The 19,098-nt window shown below is 48.1% G+C and overlaps 1 protein-coding gene across 4 annotated transcripts in view; it reads right to left on the reverse strand.

The window, feature by feature from the left end:
• The window catches only part of ADCK1 (aarF domain containing kinase 1), a 163,449-nt gene that overhangs the window by 20,900 nt on the left and 123,451 nt on the right, over window positions 1–19,098 (reverse strand). For all 4 annotated transcript variants that reach the window (XM_029952829.1, XM_029952826.1, XM_029952827.1 and 1 more), the window contains 2 exons: window positions 10,004–10,162; window positions 1,649–1,765 (listed from right to left, as the gene is read on the reverse strand). In XM_029952829.1, coding sequence (XP_029808689.1) covers window positions 1,649–1,765; window positions 10,004–10,162 — 276 coding nt within the window. The remainder of the gene's footprint in view (window positions 1–1,648; window positions 1,766–10,003; window positions 10,163–19,098) is intronic.

Here is a 19,098-nt window from a genome sequence, read left to right on the forward strand (position 1 = left end):
GGGCGCCTGGGAGGCCCAGGTGGTTAAGCATCCGATTTCGGCTCAGGTCACAATCTCACAGCTCATAAGTTCGAATCCTGAGTCGGGTTCTGTGCTGACAACTCGGAGCCTGGAGCCTGCTTTGGATTCTGCGTCTCCCTCTCTCTCTGCCCCTCCCCTGCTCACGGGCTCTGTCCCTCTCAAAAATAAGCGTTAAAAAATTTTTGATAATAAATAGAATAAATTAAAATTATTAAAAATAAAATAAAAAACGAAAAAAATCTTTAAAAAGAATGAAAACAACAACAATCTTACTACCAAATTAGAGCACTAAGTACATGCTAGGCACCATGCTAGGCACTTGTGTGGTCCTCACAACCTTCTTAGAAGGAGGTACTGTCACTGTCCCCATTGACAGAAGCCACACAGACACCCGAGGGCCTGGATTCCCAAACCACACACTCTCCTACGATTCCACTGGCTCCTGTGCTGAGCCAGGGTGTGGCTTCCCCCTCTGGGCCATCCCACCACTAGGACCCCGGGCTCATCTTCATCTGCTGCCTGAAGTAGGGAAAGAAAGAGCATTCACCTCTCTCCATTCCCCCATCCCCTCCTCTCGCCTACCCAGAGTGCTAGGTCACATCACTACTCTCCTTAACACCCGTTGTCACTCCCCCATCCTTCAGGGGTCCTGCCTGAGGTCTTCCCTACCTGCGCCCACCCTCTTTCTCCTCTGGAAACCCTGCCATACCTCACCATTCCCTCCCCCTTCCTTGCAGTGCCATCGCTGCTCCCACAACTCCTCTACCCTGATACCCATACATCTGGTAGGTTCCTAATCATCCTGTTGGGGAAACCCACCCACAGCAGAGGCAAGCACTTCCTCCTTGCCGCTCTCTGGGGTCTTGCCCACACCCCTCCCACTGAGATTTGGTGGTAAGGACTCGGCTGTGTACCTGACTACAACGCAAGGTGGTAAGCTCCTTAAATAAGGGAATTATGTCTGGTCCCCTCTGAACCCACATACCCAGCTCATAGCAGGGACTATAAAAATGATGGGTGCTGTTGAAAAAGTACAATTCCACCCACATCTGTGGGACCATAGCTATGGCAACCAAGAAGAAGAAGATGGGGTACACACCCCACCGCACTGGCCAGTTTTCTTCCCCTGAGACCAAGAGGGTGGAGGTGGGAGCCAGAAGCCCCACTTTTCTTGTAGCTCTTTGAAGTGGAAGCATCTGGCTCCTGGTGTCTCCTGCTGGCCTGATCCCATGTGGTCTGGGAGTGGCAGGGAGACACGAGGGCAGAAGAGGGAAGAGGCTGTGTCCACACCCCACGGGGGCAGAAGAAGTAAGTCGCACAGATTTCACACTGCTGGGGCCTCTCAGTTCCATGGGGCGTGGACAGCCTGAGAAGACAGATGATAATCGCTTGTCCGGGCAGGAGCTGCATCAGGGGCTCAGTATGTGCCTGCACCCCACTGTGTGCTCCCCCGCCTTAGGAGACAGGGCAGAGGACCGTGCTAGATGCCCTGGAAGGATGCTTGGTGCTCAGCGACATTATAATTCCTGAGTCAACAGGTCCATTTCACGTGGACACAACTGCCCTCGGTGGGCGGCCCCGACCAAGCCCCTGCCCCTCGCACACAGCCACGAGAGCGCAAGCTCACCTCGTTGACATCAATCTTGTTCCTCTCCATGTAGTCTCTGTCATTGACCTGGCCGCCGTCCACAAACTCCATCAGAAGGACCCGCTTGGTGGACAGCTCCCAGTAGATTCGAGGGACCTGGAATGGAAAGGGCGGGTCAGAAGGGCTGGCGGGCCCAAAGCGAGGGGCCAGGGCCGCAGAGAGGTACAGTGAGCCAGGCAAGGGCAGACGTTCCTCCCAGGAGCAGGAGACCAAGCATGAGCGGGACCTGAGCAGTAACAGGCGGGGAAAGCAAGGGGCAGGCCAAGAGAGGAGGGCAGGCCATGTGGCATCCTCTGCCAGCGAGGCCTCTGGTCCCTCCTTTAGAGATCCCCTCCTGCTCGGGGACCAGAGAACGGCTTCCCCACCCTCCTCAGTGCCTCCAGAAACAACTAAGAGCCAAAAGTAAAATTGGGACTTAGCGGGGAAAGGTGTGGAAACCCCCCCCCAATACCTGAGCCAGTGTTGCCATTAAAAGCTATTTCCCTCTCACTGGGCCAATGGCAAGCTCCTCGCATGAATCTCAACCTTTTGTCTCAGTGTCTACACCTGTGCAATGGATATATTCGATGTATATGTTTACGAATGAATGAATGAACACATTTTTTTTACTGGATGATAAATTTTTCAGTAAGGAAGTCCTAAGTTTTCTCATGCCTATTCCTACAGGTCTTCTGTGGCAGACATTGCCGGATCCTAACCCAGCGCCTATTCCCAATCCTCCTCTTCCCCAGAGACAGGAAAAATGAAATACTTTCCCTGGCTGCCTTGCAGTAGGTATGGCCATGGGACACAGTTCTGGCTTATGTGTGGAGGTCTGCTAGAAACTCTGGGAAGGTTTTTAACTCTCTTCATAAAAAGGGATGTTTGTAAATGGTGCAGCTCTTCTTACCCTTCTGTCCCACTTTAAAAGTAAATGTGATACCTGGAGCTGCAGCAGCTATCTTGCAACCATGAGGAAGAGTCCAAGAAAATCAGAGATGCCAGCCCTGATACCCTCAAACCACTAATACAATATCAGGGGGCAACCGCTGCAAGCCTTCTTGCCACGTGAGGAAAATAAATCTTTTTTTGTGTGTTTGTTTAAGATAGTCTAAATTGGGCTATTGGTTACCTGTAGACAAATGCGTTCCTAATTGATACACTCTCCAACTCCCTCTGATTCTAAGAGCAGCCAATAGCCAGAAAGAGAACAGATTTCCCCAGGATTAGGCAAGAGGTCAGACTGCACCAAGGGCTGCTGGGCTGCCAGGTGAGGGAGTGACAGCCAAGAGTGCCACCGCTGCCAGGAAGAAGGAGGTACTAGGATAGTTACCATGCCACATTTCCCCAACACCTTGATGGGCTTCTCTCTACTTGCAGATAAAGAAATGGGGGCAGCTAATTCAAGGACTCTGGGGAACAAGGCCTTCCCTCCTCTCGACCCCCAAACCTCATCAGGCAGGAAGACCGCAGCCCTCAAGTCAAGAAACTTGTTTCCCTTCCCAGTTCTGCTAACTCTGCCATGTCTGAGTCCAGCCACATAACCTCCTGTGCCTTAGTTTTCCTCCTTACAAAGGACTCTTCCTGCCCCATGGCAAGGAGGAGCTCAGAAGATAACTGGGGCATAGGAGGTTACGTCAACAGACGTCAAGGGGTCATTTTGGTTTGCTACTTTCCTACAGTTTGGGCATCTGAAAATCTGGGCGACTAGAGAAATCTGTGACTCGCTAGGACTGTGAACTGAAATTTCAGTCCTGCTTGGCATGTCTCAAAAGCTACCTTTAAAAATATGCTGTCCTCGGCTGTGGCTTCCAAATGGAAGGGACATATTTTGGGGTTGTTATTCCCTCAGTTTGGAATCCCAAGCATGGCAGTGGGCACCAAGGGCTCTGAGGACACGAGGTCAGAGCCCCGTCTGGGCCTGCCTGGGGCGGCTTGGATGGGCTTGTTAATCAGGGCAGTGGCAGGCTGCCTCCGCCTTTCTCCCCAGTCTCCCTGCAGACGCAACCATCCCTGTGACAACCTGATGGCCCTCTGCTGCAGCTCCTTAGATCTCGAATGACCGAATACCAAACCTGAGGGTAGAGAGGTTTGCCATGGAGCTCAGGGAGGATGCCAACTGCCCCCTGACGGCTACACCACAGAAAGGACTTCAAAAGGCAAGTCTGCTCTCTGCACAGTCAGGAGAAACTGGGCTTGACAGTGGGACATATGATAGACGACATGCCCCTAAGTCACCCTGTGGGCAGTAGGGTGTGGGGTATAAGGTGAAATTCCCTTCACCCGGACACAAGTGGTTCATCCCCACGCCTCCCTCTTCTCCTTCCATCATCATAGGGAAAAATGAAAGAGAATGATTTATTTTATTTTTTAATATTTATTTATTTTTGAGAGAGAGAGAGAGAGAGAGTGATTTGGGGAGGGGCAGAGAAAGAGGGAGACACAGAATCTGAAGCAGGCTCCCGGCTCTGAGCTGTCAGCAAAGAGTCTGGTACGGGGCTCAAACTCACGAACCTCAAGATCATGACCTGAGCCGAAGTTGGACGCTTAACCGACTGAGCCACCCAGGTGCCCAAAGAGAATCATTTTAACGAGGCAATAAGAAGAACCTCCCCACCTCCTCCAAACGAAACTACACCTAGGGAGGCTCCTGGCCATTAGGACTCCCATCCAAAGTCTATCTCCTTGCCAAAGATCACTCCCGTGGGCTCCACCTGCCCCCATGCTGGGGCCAGTTCTGATCCAAAGAAGGAAGGCACAGATTATGGAAAATTCCAGCTCAAGACCCTGGGCCTCTACCCCATAATCTGGCCCTGACCCCATACTTCTATTTTGTTCCTGGGCTTTGCTCAACGCACCTGTGAAGGGGCCCCCAGTTTGCCGGAGCCAGCGCCCATCACTGGGGAGCCCAGGGAGGCAGAGCAAAGGCCCACAGCCAGACTGACAGGCGGGAGCCCTGGCCCTGCCACCTACCTCCCAGTTCTGTGACTGCGGGTTCGTTTTGACCTCTCCAGCTTCCTCCCTGTAAAACGGCACTGACATTGCAGCAACATCCCCAACTTGCTGCTAGCGTGTGTGGAGCCCTGGTGTGACACAGGCAGCACACACTTGGCGCCTGCTGGACAAGCATCAGCTGCCAGAGGACAGCCGTGGAGAGTTTCACAGGTGGTTCTGATACACAACCAGTGTGAGTGCTGACGCTACAGCCAGTCCGGCACAATAAATTATTGCGCCCCATGAATTAAAGGCAGAAGAGCACAGTAGTTTAACGTGCAGGCGCTGGGGCCAGGCTGCCTCCATTCAGAACCTGCCTCTGCCCCTTACCAGAAGCTGTGTAACCTTGGGCAAATGTTTCCTCTCTCTGGGCCTTAATCTCCACACTGTTGATATGTGGCTAATCATGGCATTTCCCTTGTAGGGCAGAATAAGGACTAAAGAGTAAATACGTGGCACCTGGGTGGCTTAATCGGTTAAGCATCTGATTTTGGTTCAGGTCATGGTCTCATGGTTTGTGAGTTCAGCCCCACATCGGGCTCTGTGCTGACCTCAGAGCCTGGAGCCTGCTTCCGATTCTGTATCTCCCTCTTTCTCTGTCCCTACCTCTCTCTCTCTCTCTCTCTCTCTCTCTCTCTCTCTCTCTCAAAAAAAAATAAACAAACATTAAAAAGTAAATAGGAGTGCCTGGGTGGCTCAGTTGGTTGAGCATCTGACTTCAGCTCAGGTCATGATCTCACGCCTTATGAATTCAAGCCCTGCATCGGGCTCTGTGCGGACACCTCAGAGCCTGCAGCCTGCTTCAGATTCTGTGTCTCCCTCCTCTCTCTCACTTTCTCAAAACTAAGCATTAAAAAAGTTTTTTTAAGTAAATATACACAAAGCACTTTAAAAAGGTGTCTAACATAGCACAGGCATGTAAAAATTATTAACTCACACTAATTATTATACATCAGTGGTTCTTAATCTTTATTTGTAGGAAATTACAGTGCTTCTCCAAAAGCATGCACATTCCTCAAGGTCTGCCCACAACTTCAGGAGCGTCTCAGGTTCCTTCCCTTGCATGACCTGAGCTAAGGAACCCTGGAGTGGCCCTGCTCCGGAGATGACGGCTCCACTACCTGCCTTCACATGTGCGGGTGCACTCTCCTCCCTCCCGGTCTCAAACCCTGTGGCTGTAGGGCTTCTCCCTCCTACCTTGTCCCCAGATGTCCCCCGGGTTAGTCACAAACCTTACTGCTTGCCCTGTCTCCTCCCCACAACACACACACACACACACACACACACACACACACACACACACACACACACTCTGACTACAAATCCACAAATGCCCTGGTCTTGACCGTTTAGACCAGCTGCCCTCTACCCTCTCCCAGTCTCCCTGACACCACATTTGCATTCAGGGCTCGTCTGAGGCTCCGAGATTTATGGCATGGGGCTGAGGTTACTTATCCCCACTGGAGGATGCCTCACACACTGAGAGGTAAACTCTTCGCTGAGGCTTAATTACGCACAGATGTTGTGATGGGGTGCCAGTGAGCAAAAGCAATCTATCTCCAGTTTTAAGAGCTGAACTGGGTTCACAGTGCAAACTTCGCTTCCCACTTGTTATGTGGTTAAGCAAAATTAATTACTCAGGAGCCCTGGTTGCACCATTGTCTTAGGAACAGTGTGTGGGTTTTAGAAGCAGCAGGTCGAATCGTTACATTAATTATTTACCCATTTGGCATCCTCATTTCAAAAATTTGTGTTATTATTATTATTACGTGTCTTGGTCTGGCAGACGCTAGCTGGCCTCAGCCAGAGGACGATTTGCTGTTTCCATGGGAACGGTGAAGGAGCCGTTCTGTTTGTCAGGTTCATGGTTCTGGTGCTGAGGAGCACCCCTGCCGGGTAAGAGGCAACAAAACGTCCTCGGGCGAGCACTAGAGATGAAGTCAGAAGGTCTGGGCTGTAGTCCTAGCCCCTCTGCTCTAAGACTGCCATCTGCAAAATGGGATGATGGCAGTTGGAAGGATTCAATGTCATGGGACCTGCAAAGTGTTCAGGGCAGAAGACACATTTAGTAAAGATTGCCTCTCCCTTTGTACAAGCAACACTTCTTGGAACCCTGCTCTGAGCTCCTTTATCCTGAGTCGAATTAAGAACTTGTTCTTGGGCATCCACAGAAACATAGCAAAGTCTCTGTCACGGTATGTACTTGTATGCATGGCACAGACATGTACTGTGGGAACAGTGTGCTTGTCCCCACGAGATGGGAAGTCTTGTCAATTCGGAGCCCAACCATCTCTCGTGCATTCAGGCACCCCTAGCTGCTCGCACAGCAGCAAGATTAGGAAATGGGAGATAAAAGAATGGAAGAAATGGGATGTGCAAGTGGAAGCAAACATAGCTCAGACTCCACAGCACGCTGCTAATCAGTATCATTCCTTGTCTAAGAGAGCCACGTTTGTATTGAATTGGTGGCTTGGACTTCAAGGCTGGGGCAGGGTGACCAGATCTAGTCTGCACATCTGGATTTACAGGCACAAGAGGGTCAGTACATCTGGATCTACAAGGAAAAACCAGTTAAACAAACAGCAACAGACCTGGTTCTCAACTCACTCAGAGAGTCAAATGTTGCCAACAGCTACATCTTTCACCAGAATCAGCATTAAGACACTACACTGACCCACAGTTGTTGCTTTTCCTCCCATGAGCTGAGCTTTAAGATTCCCAGGTGACTAGTATAGACTCACCCTCAGTCTCCCCATCTCTGTTAATTCATCTGGAGAGAAGTATAAACACTACCTCCATGTCTTCTGATGTCTTCAGAAGCCACATGAACACTTTTGTTGAAAGCAAGAGACCTCCCCATTCAATGTACTCAAACACCCTTCTCCCCAGAGAGCATCAGAACAAGCACCTGGAGCTCTTAAAGGCTCTGGGACCTCCCTTCCCACACCCTCCAGCCTTCCCGAGTGGAGAGAGAAGGGTCTGATCTCTTCAGAGAGTTGGAAGCCAAGCCCTCTATACAGACTACCAGAGGGGCCCAGCCCCTGCACCAGGCAGAGAACCCCCTGGGTAAATGGGTCCACGCCCCGCCACGGACCTAATGTGTTGGAAGAACAGTGGTGTCGACATGCATGTCTCTCATGCCAACTCCCATGAAGCCCGAGGGGACCATGAGGTCAGTCAAGGACCAGTGCCAGTGTCAACGTCCTCGGCAGACGCTTCCCTGCCCTGATCCACCATGTGAGTGCCTTCTCCTGAATCTCTGGACATTTACCAGTGGGACCTCGCTCACTTGATCTCACTTCCCTTAGGAGGAATCTTCTATTGTCATACAGGCAGCTCTTCCACGGTACTTGAAAACACAGATTTTTTCCAACACGACTCATCTATGAGGGGGCAGTCTGACCGTAGTGCAAATTTTGCACTTGCTTCTGAGGGCCACCATCCACAGGAAACACTACACAAATGCAGCAAACTGCTTCCAGCTGAACTGAGCCACATGGGCACACACAACACACATGCACACACCTCAACATCCCCATGTGCGCACATCCGGCATCATCGCTTCCCATCCGGCTCCAGATGACCCTCTGTCCACACCTCACAACTCCTCTGATGCCCACTTTCACGAGCAGTTGTCACAGTACAGTCCCATGGGTTCTGCAGCCTTATGTACTTCTCAGCCATTTCACGCACGCAAAACCACATTACTGCTTCTACTAGGCCCCAGCCTTCTTCTATTTTCTGGGTCACTGGTGACATTTTTTTAAATGTGCATTTTCTCTTTTGCAAATTGCCTCTCTTTGTTATTTTTTTACTGGCATGTAATTAACATACAGTGTTCTATTAGTTTCAGGTGGATGATTTAACAATTCTATACATTACTCACTGCTCATCACAATAAGTGTATTCTTAATCCCGTTTATTAATTTCACCCATCCCCCCAACCATCTCCCCGCTTTGGCAACCACCAGTTTGTTCTCTGTATTTCAGCCTGTTTTATCTTATTTTGTTCATCTGTTTTGTTTCTTAAATTCCATATCTGAGTGAAATCATATAGTATTTGTCTTTCTCTGACTTATTTCACTTGGCACTACATACTCTAGTCCATCCCTGTTGTTGCAAATGGAAAGATCTCATTCTTTTTCATTGCTAGTACTCCATTACATACAGTATATATATACATATGTAATATGTACATTGTACATATATATGTGTACATTATAATATATAATGGAATATATGCAATGTATAATGGAATTATATAATTTTCATGGCTAATATTCCATTATATGTATTAATATACTACATATATTATATATAATATGTATTATATATCATATATAATGGAATATAATCTATATTAACATATAACATATATAATGGAATATATATTATATATAATGGAATATATAACATATAAATATATACTATTAATATTATATATAATATACATAATGGAATATTATATAGTGTTTTATATATATACAACATCTTCTTTATCCATTCATCTGTGGGTGGGCATTTGGGCTGTTTTCACATCTTCGCTTTTGTAAATAATGCTGCAATAAACACATTTCAAATTTAGTGGGCTTTTTCTTTGGGTAAATACCCAGTAGTGGAATTACTGGATCATATGTTAGTTCTGTTTTTAGCTTTTTGAGGATCTTCCAAACCGTCTTCCACAGCAGCTGAACCAATTTACATTCCCACCAAATGAGCGCAAGGGTTCCTTTTTCTCCACATCCTCACCAACACTTGTTATTTCTTGTCTTTTTTATTCTAGCCATTCTGACTGGTTCGCATTTCCCTGCTGGTGAGTGATGCTGAACACCTTTTCCTGTGTCTGTTGGCACTGTTGTTAGCTTAGCCCTATCCCTCCCCGCCACCAAGAAGCCCTGTGCTTTCTGTTGTGTGATTTCTGCATCCTGCGGAGATGTCCAGGAAACCAGTGTACTATAACAGAACTGACTCTAAAGCGAGGTAATACACATACAGAGGGGGGGGCGGCGCCAGAGCACAGCAGGGTTAGCTACCAGCAGCAGCAGCAGCTCACGCTTCACGGAGGCAGAGAGCGCAGCTTACAGGGCCTTGGGCAGTACTCGATGATGTCTCAAAATTGCCAATCATTCAATAAACATCTGTTTGACTGACAGGTCAACCATCACATTTGGCATTTCTTTGTAATGCTACATTCAAAAGCTTTAATGAGCAACACTAGGGACAAATCATCCATCCTTGTAAAGAAGACTCAGGAAGGGGGCATCCCCACTCATGTCCTGCAGGGGAAATGTTCAGGGCAGAGATGGACCTTCCCTGTGCTCTCATCAGACCACCATGCCCCCACTGCCCTGCCCCTCCCACCTTTAAGAAGTCAAAGTGCTTGAGCATTTGGGCCAGTCTCTCAGCATTCCTCCCTTCATTGAGGAAGTCCAGCTCCAAAGGCAGGTTCTTCTTGGCTTCATCCACCAGCCACATGAACTCAAACTCTGGAAACAGCTGCTTCACAGCTAGCACGAGCACCTGAAATGCACCAAAAACCCCATCAGTCAGCCCACGGCACCCACACAGGAGCTCAGGTCCCTGCCCTCCCGCCTGGATCCAGGCAGGAACAGCTCCCCAGGCCTCCCCTGAAGTAAGGCCTCCCTGCTCCCCAGGGCCCTGTCTCTGTAGTTCAGATCCAAGAGGATAAAAGCCCAACAGCCGCCAGCAGCCACAACTCCGGGTGCTGAGCCCTCCCCGCATGCCCAGTGCTGGGCTAAGCACTTATATCATGACTCTATTTGGTCTTCACAATTCTGGGGGGTCAACCATATGCACTCATTCCCATTTTAAAAGCAAACAAGCCAAGGCTCTGAGAGTTTATAGGACTGTCCCAAATTTGCCCAGCAAGGAGGCACTGAGCCAGAATTCAACTTGGTCAACCTCGCCCCCAAACCCTTGCTCTTGCTCACTTACTTGACTGCTGCCTGCAGCCTTTGCTGCTCACAGACTTGTTCCTCATGGTCCTGTTTACAGAGGGAAGGGAGGGTGCTACAGCTGTGTAGCATTTTGTTTATTTCTTAAGCTGAGCAGTGGGTACCCAAGCATTTATAGTGTGATTTTTTAATACGTTTTGCTTGTCTAAAATATTTGATAAAAGGTACACTGTAATAAGAAAACAAGGTTGGATAAGACAAGAGGAGTAAGAGATAAGGGATATGACCACTGGGATAAAAGGCTTGGTTCCTGGCAATTTGGCCACATTAGGATTCTTGAGTGAGGACATAACGGAAAGTGGGACTTCAGTGGACTTACAGGGCATTTATCAGTTTAATAGTGTGAAATTAAATATCCCTGGCAGAGAATAGGAACCCAGTGATATCTGCAGAGCATGCCATGAGCCCTCCATGTGCTGGGACTCAGTTCTGAGGCTGCCCTACACTGGGGCTCTGGATTTAAGACGATCTAGAAAGTTCACGGATGATGGCTCTGCAGTAGGTGATGAGGGGGAGGCCAGGAACATGGGAGATGTTCCAGTATTCCGTGAGAGAAACACAGAACGCAACTCTCCTATTCTACTGTAAGCTCTCCTGTCAGTAGTTCGAAGTGATCAATCCTCCCAGAAATTCTTGATAAGAATTATAGTCCAAGTTCTCTGACAATACCCATCTCTACCCTATGGTTACATCAGACAGCAATGAGCAAGAATTAAAAAAAACTAAGGGTCCATTAGTACCAAGAGACCTACCCCATCTGTTGTGGACTGAATGTTTGTATCCCCCTCCCCAAATCAAAGTTGAAGGCCTAATCCCCATGGGATGGTGTTTGGAGATGGGGCCTCAGGGAGGTTTGGATGGGGTCATGAAGGCAGGGCCCCTGTGGTGGATTAGTGCCTGATAAGAAGAGGAAGAGACAGAACTCTTCCGTGTGGGGGCACAGAGATAAAGTGGTTCTCTTCAAGGCAGAAAATCCTCGCCAAGAACTGAATTAACCAGCACCTTGATCATAGACTTCCCACCTCCAGAACTATGAAAACTAAATGTTATTTAAGTCACTTAGTCTATAGTGCTTAGTTATAGCAGCCGGAACAGACTAGGACGCCATGCCATCCATCCAGAAGGACTGAGCCCCAGCTATGAACCTTGCCATATGCTTCCTTTTGTCCTGGTCTGTATCATGCCCAGCACAGTTATAGGCATGTGTAATACAAAAGAAAGAGATCTAAAGCAGGACCATTAACTACAAGGCATTTACGGGTTTGTTTTTAAACCCTACGTCCCAAACGATGTACCAGATGCCATTCTAAAGGAATCACCACTCAGGGTTATTACATTCAATTCCTATCAAAACCCTTTTTAATTACATTCTGCTGCAGTCTAATTTCTTTTAAGTCTTGTCTAGTCTTTCATGAGCTAGACCTGTGACCTTATGATAATTGATTTAGTTTATGTTTTGTTTCTGTTTGAGGCACACAGCGCTGGGAAGGAGAGGTGGCAAGAGCCAGGCCCATGCGGCACGTGCAGACCCCGGCACAGGGAGCAGCGGCTCCCAGGGCGTCGGCTCTGTCACCGTGCCCTCAGGCGGCCCTCAGCTGCCCTCAGCGGGAGGCAGAGCCCCACAGGAAACAAGCACGTGTCCAGGCCAGGGCCAAGTGCACACCTGCTATCTGAAGCACCTGGATTCTACTCTCTGGGCTCCCAGTTCAGGGAGAAACTTCTTGGACATTTTGCTCCAGCCTATGTTCCAGAGGTTCTCACCCAGGAGGGCCAATGAGCCTCAGGAATTTGTTCAATCGATATTTATCGATGTCCTCCCAGGTAATTACGCTGGACCAGACATGGGCATACGCAAGCAGCTCCGTGTACCCTGTGGGGTCTCTACCTGGGGATGAAGCTTCTGGCCAAACCATAAATCCTCATCATTTATTGTATGGTCACTGTTATTTGTGACATTTTAAACTATCATCAATATCCAAACAGCATTGAAAAGCACTTTAAAGATTTTTCTGTTACTAATCAATTATATAATTAGCCATTACTAGAACTATTGGTTATTAATACCTCATGTCTACCTAATAACTAATAGTATTGGTAACTATTTAATAACTAATTAGTAAACCAATTCCTAACCCAGAAAACTTCACAGTGCTCATAAAGCTGGCTCCTAAGGCATAGTGGGTGAGTCACCTCCTTGGTTCACATAAAACGAGAGAGTCCATTTGAATAGAAGTCAGTGGTTCACAGCTTGATAAAAGGATGCCACCCCTTTTATAGGAAGTTTACCAATTTGAAAATGTGATGCCGGCTACGAAGCCCAGAAAATGTACACACTCACATAATTTTGTACATAATAGAGGGGACTTATGAACCCCTTGAACTGCAAGGGGGGCGGCGAGGTGGGTCAGTCATCTGGTCCAAATCTAAAATGGTTTGGGTTGCTGCCATTTTAGACTTTTCTTGACTGAGGAGAATAAAACAAAACAGTTTCACCTTCTGTTTTCATTCAATTTCCTTCCTAAGAGCCTGCCCTAAGTAGATTGGTTGAAGTTTTCCCTTTTTGACAACAGCTGCAGTCAACTGAAATAAAACAGGTGTTGTTATCAATTTGGCTTTTTTGAGTTTTCTCCCAAAATGTATCTTCCCCATAAAATTCTTCAAACAGCCAATGTCTCTACCAGTGTCTAGCATGTTCTCAATACTCAGCAGCTGCTTATTGAATATTCACGTGAATGAGTGAGTGAATAAATGAATGAATAAAGGAACATTTCAAAGGGTTTGTCCTCTCCCCAGAGAATAATACGTTCACATGTGTTATTCAAATACATCAAGTGTTTCTATTTCTAAGGTTTTGGTGGGAAGAGGGATTTACCTCTGAATTTTTGGTAACCATGATTTTGGAATGCCTGAGAATCTTCTACGTGATTTAAAACCTTATGAATCAATTGAGGTACGTGCAACCATTAATATTTCCTTCAAGGTGGAAAAATGAAATTATTTTCCTATAGGGTCATTGGCTCACAGGAGGAAAAATCAATTTTGAGCAGCACAGAAATATAATGGAAAAATTGAAAGTCACATAAAAGTTTGAAAGCTACTGATTGCTATTTATAATAACCAAAAAAAGTGGAAATTATCATTATTTAGTGCCTCCCCCATGCCAGGCACTGTGCTATGAAGCACTTTCTATACATGCTCTCATTTAATCTTCTTCTTGCCCATTTTACAGAGAAAGAAAGCAGTTCCAGGATGTTAAAGAATTTCTCAAGGTCACATAGCTTGTAATTTCAAATGCAGGACTTGGACCCAGGCTTTTTTCACTCTTTTCTTTATGCAGACCTGACTCATGCAATACAATACAGGACAATACAATAGGAAGCTTGAGATAAGGCATAAAAAGAACTGTTGTGAACTGTTAGAGCCAACTGAAATAAGAGCGACTATTATTAAGTTATTATATCTTATAAAAGAAGTAACGCTCTCTGGGAAAACAGCGCACGAAATAGAACGCCCGCACAGATCTGAACTGGTACAAAATGGATGTTCGACAAGGATCGAAAATCAACTCAGAGCGATGCAAATGGCTTGCCATTCACAGGGTTTATCTTTGTGCCGATAAGTTATTAAAGTGCACACATTTCAGAAAACAGAATGATAGGGTGAAGAGAAGTTTCCATGGGATAGTCTACATCTCTGGGCTTTTTTAAATGTATTTTAGAAAATAAAATCAGCTGTTGGGAGTCTGTGCCAACACAAACATTACCTGGCCACCCACTGTTCCATCAACACCTTCAGAAAAGAAACAAGATGACAGACAGCAGGCACTGCAAACATTGTTCAAAAAAAGTCAAAAACATGACCATCACAGGTCCTTATTTTTAGAGGCCCTTGGGATGGGCCAGAGGATATCACACAGTGGATTCTGGTGCTCAGACCAGAGGCCCACACAGCGCCCTGGGGACAGGAGTTAGACTCTTTAGGGAGTGACAGAGCACAGGAGTATTCATCATCAACTTCAGAAGCTTCGAGATAACAGGGAGTGATGCAGGGTGCTGCCACTGGGACCCGGGGATCGTGGCTTCACACCAGCTCCCGGGTCCGCTGGGTCCTGCCGTGTCTGTAGCCGCGAGAGCAGCAGTGAGGTCCAGCCGGCTACTGCCTGCTCCTGGGGGCGGGCAGGAGCTGCTGCAGAGCCAGCCCGCCCGCAGACAACAGACTCTGCCGCGTCAGCTCACCCCTTCCTGCTGAATCACTGTTCCAATCTCTGGGCCCAATTAGTCTGGCTCTGGACAGCCACTCAAATCAATAAGAGTCACTGGCCGTGCATCTAGAAGTAGAGGTGCCCCAACTATTAAAGGGACAATATCAGGTGATAATGACAAAGCTGAAAACACCCTTGGCTGTGCTTTTCTCTTTTGTGCAAAGTCACCAACACCATCGGGTTCATCAAACACCATTTACTGAGAGTCAGCCTCCACTTTGCTGCCAGCATTCAACAGTCTATCCGAGAGGCCGTCCCCTTCCCCGAGAAGAGTGTCAGGTTCACAGGAGATACAAAACACTAAGGTTGCCTGTGCTACTAGGTGCCAACCCCAAAGCCATTTTCCTCAACTTCCCGGCTAACAGAACCTCAATTTTGTGCATCTTTCATGTACCCCAAGGAAGGCAGGCCTCAGTCAGAGAAGGTGAATCATAATCAGGTCTCATGTCTCTTGCCAAGATTGATTTAGACTTGGGCATGCAGCCTACTTTTGGACAATGAGAAATGAAGGGAATTCTACTGAGGGGCTCTTTTTTGATAAGGAATATGAGGAACAGGCCTTCTTTGGCACTGGATGTCATCTACTTTTGTTTTGAATTTTTTAAATTTATTTTTTGAGAGAGAGAGAGAGAGAGAGAGAGAGAGAGAGAGAGACAGTGTGAGCAGGGGAGGGTCAGAGAAAGAGGGAGACACAGAATCCTAAGACAGGCTCCAGGCTCTGAGCTGTGATGTCAGCACAGAACCTGATGCAGGGCTTAAACCCACAAACCATGAGATCATGACCTGAGCCGAAGTCAGACGCTTAACCGACTGAGCCACCCAGGGGCCCTGGATGTCATCTACTTCTATTAGCAGGAACTGCTGTTCTGTTTTGGGACCATGAGGAGCACTACCTTAGAAGGACAAGCCAGGATGTGGAGATGGCAAAGCAGAAGACAAAAGGAATGTGGGTCTGTAAAAACCACAGTGAAGAGGGTTGCTGGTGGGGTTTCGGGTAGAGGGGATGGGCTAAGTGAGCGATGGGCATTAAGAAGAGCACTTGTTAGGATGAGCACTGGGTGTTATATGTAAGTGATGAATCACTAAATTCTACTCCTGAAATTATTACACTCTATGTTAACTAACTTGGAATTAATTTAATTTTAATAACAACAATAATAATAATAAACTATTTTTTTAAAACACAGTGAAGTGCTGGATCAGTCACCCTTGGAACAGTCAACACTATCTATGGCTGTCTTAAAATGTGATATAATACAGGTTTCTATCATTTACACCTCTTTTAGTTGGATTTTTCTGGTACCTGCAGCCAAAAGTATCTTAACTGATACAACTGGTAGTAGCCCCCCCCACCTCCTCACTCTCAAAAGCCTCACTCCCCAGACTGGTCCTTACAGGAGAAATGAATTTAGATTAAAAGCTTTATAAGCCCACTTCTTAGTCAAAGGTTAAGCCTGCCAGTCACTCTCTCCTAACTATGAATTACTCTGGCCAGATTATCTTCCTCTCAAGACCATGCTGTGAGGAATCACAGGGTTGGAGAGGGACAAGAGTGGGCAACAAGAGAGAAGCATGAGGACACAAGATACCTGGAATGGTCATGATAGAAAGCACCAGAAGGCTATGCTTCTCCTCCCCCTTGTCTCCAAGTTTCCGGTGACAAAGGTCACCCTGATGCTCCCTAGAAATCATTCTTCTCCAACTAATACAACCCTTCTGGGGTTTCCATTCCTAAGCCCGAGATACTATTTTAGGTCAGGACTCAGAAAAAAAAATTATAATACTCATGTCAAATAAACAAAATGAGCTTTCTCGTTAGGTTCTTCTTAGTTTTACAGAGAAGGGTGAGGCCGGGTAGGATGTTTCTCCACCAGAGACAAAGCCAAGTGAGAAGGCAATGCCACTGGCATTGCTCTGAATGCTGGTGGCAGACGGAGGCGGTGACCTCAAGCCTCGTTCCCGGCTTCTCATCTAAAGGCAGCGAGGACAGGTCTCTGATCAGCCTTGGGATCCCAGCCCCAGCACTGCCTCCGTCACTGTGCAAGAGTCACTCTGTGTGTACTCTGCACACAACTGCCAGACCGTACTTCCTGAGAGAAGCATCTGATGCTTATCTCCAGGAGGAAGATGCCAAATCTTTATTGCCGCTATTATTGCTATTGACCCGAGGGCCACCGTTACTTAGAGAGTCAGTGAGGCTCTGAGTAGAGAAACGGTATCAGCTGTTCTCCTAGCCCAAAAGGGTCCCAATGGCCCCACTGGACAGAGGTGGCTGCTGGGTCCCAGGACACCTAGGGATGCTCCCAGACTCCCAGCTCACTCCCAACTATGGCTGTTCCATAGCCACTGACAGGTGCTCCTGAAAACTTGGGTTTCTGGATGGATGCCCAGTGCCACTCAGGAACCCTGCTCCCAAGCCCTGGTCAGCTCCCTTTTCCATCACAGGGAGCAGTTATTCCAAACCTTCACCCCCACCCTGGGCCTCCAATGCCGCCTCCTACCCCCTCATTCTCAGCAGATGGTCTTGCCTCCTACTGCAGCGAAAAAAATAGAGGCTATCAGGCTGGTACAACTCAGCTGCCCACTTTCCCTCCATCATCCCCCTCTGCCCCACACACTCATCTGTGTGCAGCCTCACCATCTTCCTCTAGTCTCAAAACAAAGGCTGATGGGGGCTAATGCTTCTATCCATGCCCTTAGAGCCAAACCCCTGGAGTCTACCCCAGAACCAGATCTGTCAGTACTTCTCTTCCCTAGATCTCCAGTCCCCCCTCCACACACACACACACACACTGCATGCAACCCTCCTCATCGGCAACAGCCTGCTCCAGTCCCCGCCTCTAATCCTGTGCTTTGCTCTAAGCACAACATGCCCCTCCCCAGTGTCACGGCCACATCTGAGAAGAGTGTTCTACGTCAACCATCTCTACTACGTGGGGTCTCAATTTTCTCCCACTCCTTCACCCCATTCTCCTTGCTCCCTCCACAGGACTCCCAATCCCCAAATCTGAAAGGGCCTTTCCAGAGCTTTACTAATTTTATCTCTCATTTGACAGCACTGAGTAAGTAATGCTGGCAGACTGCATTTCCCCAAATGGCTACAACAATATCTCCCATTCTGCTGCTCGTCTAGAACCTGGCCATGCCCCCATCAAGGAGTAGAATATTCCTCCACTCCTTAAACCAAAGGGGATTTTGTGACTCTTGTTCTTACCAAGAGAGTAAGGAAGAAGTAGTGCTATATGCCTGCCGAGGCTAAGTCATAAAATTGTCCTGTGCTTTCAGCCTTATCCTCGTGGGACACTGGCTCTTTGAACCCAGCCACCATGTTGTGAGGAAGCCCAAACAGCCATAGGGAGGCCTCCCTGGAAGGACGCAAGGCCCTGCCCACAAACCCAGCTGAGCTGCCAGCCATGTGAGGGAGCCACCTGGAAGCAGCCATCAGGTTCGGTCAGGCCACCCACTGGCACCGCATGAAACATTGGTGAGTCTCTCTACCGGGCCCTACCCAACTGGAGGTTCATGAGCAGAGCACACGACTGTTGCTTTAAGCTGCTATGTTTTCTAGTTCTCTTCTTGAATGGTTCCCACTGCACGTAGAGGCACTGCTCCATCCTGGTCCTCCTTCAATCCCTCTGGCCTTGCCCTCTCTGTTCCTGCGGGAGCTTATCTTCCTGGGTGTGCGTCCCCCCATGACGGTGGTCCTCACAGCTCTTCCCTTGCCCTCTTCTTTCCCTTTGCCTGACCTTTCTACATGGCCTCAACTACTCCCCCGGAGTCAGCTACCTACCATGAGCATCCGGGCTGTTCATTCCTGCATCTGTATTTCCAGCCTGAATGCAGACCAGCAAAGTGCTGGTCCCACTGGACCAGAGCGCTGGACGCACCACCTGTCCTACCTGGTTCTGAGACCATACTGACTCCATTGCTCTCATAAGAAACTGCATTTCCCAGCTTCCCTTGCTAACTGGCTTCCATCTAGGGTTGGCCATGGGGCAACACTGGCCGAGTGCCACCATGAACAGCGTGTGCAGCTCCGCCTCCCAGGTGATGGGGCCTAAAACTGTGATCAACCTTCCAGAGGACCGGCTCCCCATGGGCCAGCTCTGCCCAGTGGCCTCGGCTCCTGGGCCCCAAAGAACCACCTCTTCTCCTTGTCCCTCCAGCATGTGGGTGGCAGGGGCTTCCTATAGGTGGTGACTGTTTCACCATCCCATTTG

Source organism: Suricata suricatta, chromosome 9 (genome assembly GCF_006229205.1).
Source record: "Suricata suricatta isolate VVHF042 chromosome 9, meerkat_22Aug2017_6uvM2_HiC, whole genome shotgun sequence".
NCBI classification, from domain to species: domain Eukaryota; kingdom Metazoa; phylum Chordata; class Mammalia; order Carnivora; family Herpestidae; genus Suricata; species Suricata suricatta.